General features: G+C 36.6%; 1 protein-coding gene across 1 annotated transcript in view; it reads right to left on the bottom strand.

Annotated features, from left to right (window-relative positions):
• Positions 1-791: 791 nt before the first annotated feature.
• Positions 792-10695, bottom strand: part of LOC149151402 (pre-mRNA cleavage factor Im 25 kDa subunit 2-like) — a 185159-nt gene continuing 175255 nt past the window's right edge. Inside the window, exons 5-7 of the mRNA XM_089440327.1 lie at positions 1647-1733; positions 1441-1551; positions 792-1258 (exon numbers count right to left, since the gene is read on the bottom strand). Coding sequence (XP_089296453.1) covers positions 1187-1258; positions 1441-1551; positions 1647-1733 — 270 coding nt within the window. The 3' untranslated portion in view covers positions 792-1186. The remainder of the gene's footprint in view (positions 1259-1440; positions 1552-1646; positions 1734-10695) is intronic.

Raw genomic sequence — 10695 nt, 5'->3', positions numbered from 1 at the left:
TTCTGTAGTAGTTATCTGAAACAAAATATGCTTGAACTGAATAAAGGACACTTGCATAATGTTTGAAAGCTCGTATAGGTATAAAATCGTTGCAACAAATGCTATAAGCTCCGACCAACAATCCAATCACACGCTACACATTTTTAAGTGTCCAACAGCAGATTCTATATGAACTGCCTACAATGCAAATATTACGAGGACGCTTGAAGAACCCATACTCCGATTCTGAAGTAGTTATCTAAAACAAAATATGCTTTGAACAAACTGAATAAAGGAACCCATCGTCTGATTCCGAAGTAATTAATCTAAAACAACAGAAGCATAAAAATCAACAGTAGCTAAGGTGTCAAAATAAATTATTTTCCAGCCAAATGATAACTATAGAGATTCTTTTCCTAAATTCTAATATCCAATGAAAAATTATGGCAAGAGCCAAACAAGCATAGGAAAGGTAGCCAATAATAACATACCATTACACTTCCATTTGAGACAGAATGTCCTCGCCATTATAATGTACTTACAATATTAAACATTGGTCCACTAGATAGATCTTTCTGATAATAGCCATAGTGAACGAAAAAAATGAGCTTGAATAAGCCCCTAAAATTTCCCCTGTTCCTAGTATATGATGAAAATTTATGGCAAGAGCCACAAAAGCATTGGAAAAGTAGCCAATAGAAAAATACCATTACATTTCCATTTGTGACAATTAATGTCCTCAACTTTATACTGTAGTTATAATGTTTAAACATTGCTCCACTAGAAATCTCACTAGTAAGAGCCATAATCAATAACAAAAGTGAACTTTATAACATTGAATAAGCAGAACCCAGTCCAAAAATTAACAATGCTGATGGCCAACAGAATCATGTATTTATAGTTTATTTGTTCTCTAAGCTTAGTAAGCATGTCTTTCCAACCTAATTTTTACAAGACAACTGTAGGTAGCAAACATACACGTCACAATTCAATAAGGAAATAGTTTGTATCTCTAAACGATAAACACCATAAGTTATAAATAAAACGCAGGCCAAACCTTATGTTCCCAAACAATTGCAAAGGTCCCGGCTCTATTGATGTGCCAAATTTTATGGACCCTTGGTAATTCAACCATATTACAAAGTATGTTTTTCCTGAAGAAAGCAGTCCTCAATAATTTATTGAAAGAACCGGCCCTCAATGGAGTTCATGCATTAACCATGTTAAACGTGAACCTTGACAGCTGCAGCGGAATAGTTGAGATAACCGGACCGTAACTCTGCAAGAAAGTACTGTAGCATTAGTATATGTATTATGAACTAGGAAAAAAAAATGTAGCTTTAGATGGCCAACTTGCAAGTAACCCAATTTTGTTTAATTCCAAAACAATGAACACACTGTAAGAATTGTAGACATTGTACACATTCATTTTTGGACACCTAATACGAACAAGCGATGTACCTGCACATTATCGTAGAGCTCAAACAGTGGAACAGCGACCAGTTTCAGATTTCTGGGGACTGCAAAATATTCTTTCTCGGGTAGATGAACAAGGAAAAGCTTCTTGCATTCCTGCAGGAAAGGTGATTCAACAAATTTGGCATGAACGCTGTAAAGTGCAAGGCAGTAGTGAAGGAGATAATAATTCACTTGAAACATTTCCTTACCTTTGGTTTTGTAATGTGGGGTGGACAATAAGGATACATCAATGTCTCAAAATTAGGTCTCCACCATACACCAACACACTGTCCAATCTGTCATGAAAATAATTCGTTCTTGAGTTGCCCTCTCTAGATAAGGAAGAGGTAGAAAAATTGCCAATATGCAAGTGAACCACCACCACTGAGGAAAACATGTTCCAACAAAAGCATTTAACACTGATGCATGTGGACATAAAAAAAAAAACAGAAAAGTTATGTACCTGTGTCATTCTTCATCACATTTTCAACAACACACCTACACAGAAATATAACTGCTTCCAACTGAAGCACGGGGATGTATTCTTATATTTGAATCCACAACCTCTCCATGCAAACAGCCAGCATATCTAATGACGCCTTTCGTGATTGGCATCATTAGCATTGTCATAGTGGACCAATCACATTCCGAGCCCAAAAATTTAACTCTATTTTCTGCCGAAGTTCTGGAACAGGGGGGGGATGAGTTTAGGTGACAATTGGAAACCCACAATATTCACAGGATGGCAGAGTATAAGACATAAGAGACTCCCTAGGAAGTGTTTTATAGTTAGTTATTTTATTACCAGTAGATCATAATTATTCATAAATAAAATTGTTTGACATCATAAATTAGTTATTCATCAACGGATTCAACGAATCAAAGAAAAAATGTTATGCAAGGTTACATTTGACAGAAATTGATAATTCTGTCAAATCTAGTGACCCTTTTCAGTTCAGCCTCTAATAATTCTGATATTATAAAATGCTCAAGTAAGCATAAATTCCATACTCAGGAAAGAACAGTTGCAGCTCATCTAAATAGCTTTCAGGTCCAAAACACTAAGCAATTTAGTTATGTAAGTCTAGATTTGATAGAACTAAATTATTTATTTTAATTTTTAAAGGCTCTCCCGTGAAAAGACAGGCTTTAAAAATTACTGGGGCCCTGTGTAACAGGAATCACAATTCTCTCCGCTTCACAACTCTGAATTGGATTGGATGCCGAAAGATTTTTTCCAGGTCAGGGCAAGTTTAACTCTGGTTGGCTAATTATAACTCAGTCTGCGCGAGTCAAACTTGCCAAAGTTTTTATAAAACCTCCAAAATGTATATTTCTTTGTCCCAATTCAAATCACACTCATGACTCTTCTGCCTCGCCAAGTTTTTTGCTGATCCAAGTCTAACTTTGGGAACTTCCAACAACAGAAAACTTTTTTTTAGCCGGGGAAAGTTGCCCCCATCACAAGGGGCATCTAAACAAACCTCAAAGGGATAAAGGGATGTCCAGACATCACTACAGCAGGGGATGGCTCAGGGAATGGAAAGCAAAACCAGGGAACATTTCCTGCCCTCCCTACTTATGCAGGACACACGGAGCACAGGTGGCACTTCCCCATCGTACACTGATATAACTGTTTCCACATGAATGTAACAACCCATCTCAAATCCCGAACAACATAGCAATATTAGCATGCATGTGAGGCATGCATGTGATAGCTACATATGCATGCATCATATACAATGCACTAGTATAAGTATATATATATATATACATCGATTATATATCGACTATTCATGGAGAATGTCTAAATATAAGATAAATGAATTAATTATCACGGGGTAAATTAAATACCTAATTCTCGTAAATAGAAGAAATATACACTCAGTAAGAAATATAGTTGAGCTTATTCATATGTCTACATATATAACCCAAATTGTGTACTAATAAAACTAAACCCATAAACCTTATGATTAAACTTGATATTTTATAAGACATAAAGTAATATGTAATATTTAAAATCATCATGTTTTTATATTATTTAAAATAAAGTACCATCTGTCATAATTAAAGTGATTGTGACACCATTCGATATATGAAGATCTGATTCTATTAAAGACAAATATCTGAACAAGCGGTCACCGCCTTACATAATCTTATCCTTTCATAAAGGCGGTGAGCTGATGCCAGAGAGAGAGGAACCTCTGCTATAAAGGAGGGGGGGTGTTCTATGTCTCGGGGGAAAAAGATGGTATTGACTGTGAGTGGGAAAACTGAACCGGGGGCTGTTGAAGGACGAAGGAGAGTTTTGAAGGAGAGGAAATTATCCATACTGCTTATAATTCGGAACTATTGAGCTTGAGCCTTACTTGTTTTGAAGTCTCTGGGCACGGGGGAACGGTATGCTCCGGTTGAGAGGCATACTGGATTGAGTATCCAGGTATACTCGGTTCGGCTGGGTGGTTTGGTCATTCGGTAACGAGAGAAGTTCTGCAGCAGATCATCGCAACAGTCGTAGCAGGTCAGGTAAGTATTCCATCAAATCAATTAATACAGCTCACAGTTTCAGTAATCTTTACAGTTTCGGTAAGGACTCTTTAACTTCTTTAACAAGGGATTCAGTCTTTACATATGGTATCGGAGCTGGTTCAACTTTCGGACCTGTTAAGTTTGTTAAAAGATTTAAATTTATCAAAATAAGGTGGTGCAAAATTCATCTCCTTGACAATGCTGCAGCAGTTATGTTTCAGACAATTTAATATGATGCAAATTAGTGCCAGGACAGTCCCAAAGCTTATATCTCCTAAAATAAGGCACTGACTGCTTATGCAAGTGAAGTTTTCAGAATTCTGGAATTGTTTTATGACAGTTCTGGTATTGGAAGGAGTTAAATAGAAGAACTCGATTGGTTTGAAATTATTGTACCCAATTCTTGTTCCAATAGGTGAATGTTGCTTCCTAGCTTGTTATTCTTCTGTTAGCCGGAGGCCTTGTTTTATTTCAGCAGGTGAGACATTCTGTGTGCCCTTGGAATTATACTTAGATTGAACTCAAAGTATCATAAACAAGATTCATAATTTATGACAGGACACTAAAATCCTTGTCCGTTACTTGTGGGTATTACAGTAGGATCACAACTTTTCAAAGGAATGTAGAAACCTTCTATAATATATTGTGTTCGTGGAAAATTGCTACCTCATGATCACCGTGACCATGTTGTGAAATGACTTTTTCTTTTAAGAATTTTGTTAGCATTGACAACTGGTTGTGTTTCTAGCTGAAGCAAGTATATGTAAATGATAGATTAGATATAGATATAGTTTTCAGATGGTCTCACTCCTGGTTCAAAACTTCAAACTAATTAAATGAAGCTGCCAATATATAACTCTTGAACAAGCATAATAAATATGCATGCATAATCAGTGTGCATGAAAAGCTAAATGTAAAATGCAGCTTGTTGGAGTGGTATATTCCACTCACATCACAGTAAGGGATGTTAAGAGAAGCTTGCAAAACTGTGCTTTTAATCGTGAAAAGGCATCGGTTACTGGGCAGCAGTGTTTTCTTGTTGATATCATTTAAATACTTTCTAAATCTTGGTATACTTATTCTCATCCTGCATCTTTGTCATTGATAACGATTTCCATGTAGCCAAAAACTATCATATATTATATAGCCTTTAGTAGCATATGACCTATTTACTCATAGTGTTAAGATGCTTAAAATAGCTTGGCTTTTAGGTATTTCACTGATAATTGTCTAAGTTCGGATTATAAATTATCCCCAAACTGTTATATTCTAAATCCAGAGAAGTTATATCAACCTTATACTTTTATTAAGGTTTAAAAATTGAACTGGACTGCCCATATACCCTGCTGTGTATTTATTCCTCTCTTCAATGCTCCTCTCTCCTTAATGTTCAAAGAGGGCTTCTTTCTGTTAGATGCTGTCTGATAATAGAAACTATTGGATTTTTATGGTAGTAGTATGTTTATTTTTTCACTGTACTTTACATATATCTGTTCACCGCGTCCCTCCATTCCATACAATCAGCTTTAGAAACAGAGGAAAATACTCAGGAAGAAGAGATGGATACGCATTAAACAACTTTGTTTTATTCCGGTAGAGGAAATTATCACTACTATCACAGAGTACAAGGGACTCTACTTATGTCAATGATCCTGCCAATGATGTTACCCTCATCCAATCTGTGAATACGCTCTACGAAATCTGCAAGGCCTAAACTCAGAAGATCTGGTAGCGAGAATTTATCCACAAATCAACAAACTCTTCCGACGTCGCAATCAGAGCCAATGAATGCACTCCTTCTCGACGTTGTGTATTTCAAGGCCCGCAGATGTGCGCTTGCCCGGATCGAAATGTCGTCGCAGAGAAATTTGACTCCTTTGTCACCGCCGTCATTCACCAATTCCGGTTCTGCCGTCACCGCGTTAAGTAACTGTGCGCATAGAGGTAAAGCCGCTGACAGTCTGGGTCAACTCGACATCGATGGAGTGTTACCTAGTGCGCAGAGGCTACGAATATGGTGCGAGAGTTATAAACATCGTTGTAGTTGCAAGGTAGTAATGAAGGAAAATGTTGCGCTGCTGGGCGGAACTCATTGTCACGATAGGGGCCGAGCTTCTGAATGACCAACTGGGGCGGAGGCATTCTTGAGCTAGGATCGAATTTATGATCGCATTCATTTTATCGAAGCAGGGACGAGTTTCTCCAGGCGGCAGCACCGATTGACTGAAGTCGCAGTCGGCGGAGTTGTCCGATGCCAGCTAACGATTGCGTGTTAACTTAAAGCGTGAGTTTGGTAGTTATTGGACGCGTAAAGAATTACGTGCCCCGTGGGCTTATGAGTCATTATACGCCGACATAAAAGTTTTGGAAAAGCAGGGGAGGCATATGATTCAAACTATTAATCGATATTTCAGTGAATCACAGGCGTAAGTTTTATTGCTAGATTAAGAACAAACCCTACGCAAAAGCTCGATACTGTCGGGGTGTTCCAGCTCCCAAAATCTGTATATACGATGTTGGTGCCAACAAATGAGCAGCGGACGAGTTTCCCTTCTGCGTTCAATTGGTGAGATGAGAGACTACAGAAGAATCCTTCCAGAAAAGGGATTAAGGCTGTTATGGTTGCCTCCACAAAGTTACGCAATTCAATGAAGAAGAAACACCACAGAGCAGTTGATAGCGGACTTATTATTGAAGATATACGTGATCCAAAAGAAGATGAGATTGTTCAGTTATTTCGGAAGTTCCTTTTGGAAGAGAATCTACTTCCAGAGAAGTATGATGATTACCATAATCTCTTACGGTTTTTACATGCAAGGAAATTTGATATTGTTAAAGCAAAAGAAATATGGGAAAAGATGTTGCAGTGGCGCAAGGACTACGGTGTCGATACAATTGAAAAGATCACAACTCTGGAAAGATATTTGAAGTATCATGTGCAAGAGTTGGAGAAAAATATGAACCTGAGATTTCCTGCTTGTTCAATATCGACAAGAAGGCATATAGACTCGTCGACTGTAATCTTGGATGTAAATGGCGTGGGTCTGAAGAACTTGTGCAAGGCTTCTAGAGATCTAATAATGGAAATACAGAAGGTAGATGGTGAAAACTATCCGGAGGTAATGTTAACTCAAAAAGATGATTTAAAGTTCTTGCAAGTTGAGGTCCGAAGCTACTTTAGAGATATGCTACATCTTGTGTAATTTCTGCTTGTTGCATCCTGAGTCGGGCTTTCTCATTTTTAAATAATTAATTCTTCAAGGAAGCTTTCAAGGAAATCTTGTTCATGTGGTAAAGGTAGAGCTTACAACAGACTGATTTTAGAGATGAGTGTGAGTTACATAGAAAGGACTGGTGATAGAGTGATTTTTGAAGTGCTCTCTTCATGAATCATGACCTATTTTCAAGTATTCATCAGGATGTTTCAAACGAAGTGATAGTATTCCAAACAGATTTCGGGCACCTCTCGCTCTCCCAAAATGTAGGTTATAAGGAAGTTCTTACAGGAAATTTGGATTCACACCAATCTATCAACCTGTTCGTCACTGTGGTCACCTCTACAAGTATTACCCTCCAGGAAGGTTTTGGCTATAATCCCTAATAAATTGATATTAGCAACCATATATAATTGAAGACCCCAATCACTAAGGTGAGGCTCATGTTACCGTTCATTGAGTTTGATGAATCTTTTGTAAGGACCATCTAGACATATAAGTATGCGGGCTCATAGCATAGTTGGTTAGTTGCTCCCATCATTTACTAAAGGTGATAGACATTTGGTTATTTTAATATGATAAAGGAAACATGTAATGGATTGATTAAAGTATTTTTATTTTTAAATTAAATGATTCATGAGGACATAGATGATAGAGGACACATTGCATTGTTTGGGAAGCCACTTTTTGAGTGTTCATTATTAGGTTTGTGTTATGGTTTCATGACAAGCCCAGAGTATTTCAAGTGGGATGGCAGCGTTAGAAACACCCTAAAAGTATGAAAATTTCTCAGAATTTGGAATTCAGAAATTTGATTGCTGAATTAGTGGTTTCTTGTATTTTAACCCTGTGAATTTTAAGTCTCAGGGTTGTTATGAAATATGCAGCAAAACAAAAGTGGAAATTGAACAGTATTTCAATCCTTGAACCACCCAATCTTCTAGGCAATCAAAGTAGAAAAGATACAAATGTGGCTTGACAAGATTCAGTCCTTTAGGGCAATATTGACATGCATAAACCAGATCTGAAAAGTTAAAACTAACTTTTGCAGCAATTATAACAGCAGTATACTGTCAGATCACTTATCATATTACCCTTTGCTTTTTCAAATGAGCTATATATCTGTGAATTACAATTTATGAACAGCATACCTGGGTGGAAATCAAATCTGCAATTTACACGAGCTGTGGACAGCTGAAAAGTTCATTAATATACACAAGATGAAGTTAACAGGACCTTCCTCCTAAACATGAAGAAGTTTCTGTCGTTCTTCTATAAGAAGAATAAGATATATTGCAGAATGTTACAATGAAGACCTTTAGGATATCTTAAAGGTAATTCTTCAGGATATTCAAAAGTCAATACAAAAGATGCAAAAGGACTTGGACATGGTTCTCACAAACAGAGATGAAAAAAATTTCTCGTGTTAAAAATCATTGTCAATAGTTGATCACAAAAATTAAGAAGTTGAAAAGTGAAAATAGGTCACAATAGGAAAATCTGGAAGAATTTATGAGCTAGAAATCAGTGGTTGATAAAGAAAAAATGATCGACCCTGTTGAAATACAGAAGTCATTAGATGTAAAACCCAGACCTTAGACAAAGGAACCAATACAAATCCGATCAACATCGAAAAACAAAAGATGCTTATATTGAAACCATATCAACCAATAGTACTCCAAAAATATTAGAATACGAAGAGTCAAAAAATAACACACGATAGAAGGATTCTTTATCATCATCATAATTATAAAGATCATCAATGATTTAACCTCTCTAAGGTATGGTCCAAATATATATGAGTAAGAAGAATCGATATCAAGAAGTCGTGGTATGGGTTCTCTTGAATCTCTGCAATCAAAATCAAGTCCCTTGGATCCAATAACCAAAGTCTCTGATGAGCTCGTATCTACCTCTGTAGCCAAGTTATAATCTTTGTGGCATTTTAAATCTGAGGCATTTTCTGGAAAGATCTATTGGTTGGCAAGGGCATCTCTGTAGGTTGCAATCAAGATCATGCTACCATGAAACTTCTATCATTCTGAAGTTTATATATCGAGTTCGACCTTTCCTCTTATATACCTCAATTTCAACTATATTAGTGATGATCCAAGTTATAACATATCTCTATGATAGGCATTCTGTTAATGTTAGTTATGTTCTTTGTTAGGACAATTACTTCGATGTTCCATATTTTCCCAATTAACAGTTCCATTTCATTTGCAAAAGCAATCACATAAACCATTATCACATTGACGGAAACTGTAGAAAGAACAAATTTGATTGGGAAACTATAACGAAGAATATAAATGTAGAAGATTGTAGATTAAAAGAGAAAGGGACTCAAATACCAAGGATGCTGTGAATTGGGATGCAGTCAGATATACGGATCTTGAAGATACTGCAGATGCCATCAAGGACCGAGGGATGAACAATGTTCTTGCAGGGAGAATAAAACGGTTTCTTGAGATGCTTCACACAGACATTGGCACCATTGACCTAGAGTGGTTGAAGGATATTCCACCTGATGATACAAACTGGCCTTTCCTGCCGATGATGATATGGACTCCCTTGATGCTGTGAAATTCCTTGATAATATGGACGAGATTAACTCCTTGAAGAGTTGAACGAAAAGGAGTTGACGTATTCTCTAGAGATAAGTACTTTCTTGGAAATTTTGATATTATGCTTTTATTATTAGTCTCTTGTAATTGTAAATTTTGCTTGGATGAATTCGTTTTATTATTATGCTCCAGTAACAAACAAGTGGTAATGATGTTTATATTCTTACAAACTTCTAGATATTCATTCTGTTTAGTCATCCTCCTTTATAATTACTAGAGGACTCACTCCTCCAGCGGCCTTCTTCTATCTTGCATAGGAACCACAAGTTGTTGAATGATTAGAATCTGCTCTCGCCTTTTATAATCAATGGTGCTCTGTAATGATATATTCTTCACTGTTGGATTAATGCAATTTAGGATCATCTTTAACAATTGTTTGAAGGCTAGTTCTGTTGTTACATGCCTACCTCACTCATGAACAGAACCATCTCATAAACCTTAAACCTCACACATTCTACTGCTGGTGCAATTGATTACAGTTAATACAGTCTTTTATATTGGCTCCTATAGTTAATGTTCGGGACATTTCAATCTCTAAAATATTTCGCTGAGATGTGATGATAATTCTACTCTACTACAACCACGTAGATATTCCTCCTTGATAATTGAGTTTGTATAAAGTTCCTCTATGAGACCTTTCTTCAAGTTCGTATGAAAACTTCTGTAAGCTGTTTTCTTAATAGTTTTACTTCAGAAAATATATATATACCATTCACAATTATTCAACAAGGAAGACACTGCTATTAAACACCGTGTGATGAGGAACTAACTAAGAATTGCATCAGTCATTAACTCATTTATATAGAGGCATAAAAATAACTGGTATAATGCATAGAACTTAAGTTCGGACCCTGGAATGTGCGCTGGCAAAAGATCTGGAAACAGTAGTT

The sequence above is a fragment of the Pinus tabuliformis genome, chromosome 9, assembly GCF_031772625.1.
Source record: "Pinus tabuliformis cultivar Carrire ecotype Pingquan chromosome 9, CPIR1, whole genome shotgun sequence".
NCBI classification, from domain to species: Eukaryota; Viridiplantae; Streptophyta; class Pinopsida; order Pinales; family Pinaceae; genus Pinus; species Pinus tabuliformis.
Note: the sequence above shows the minus strand (reverse complement) of the source record. Positions and strands in the feature narration are given on the sequence as shown.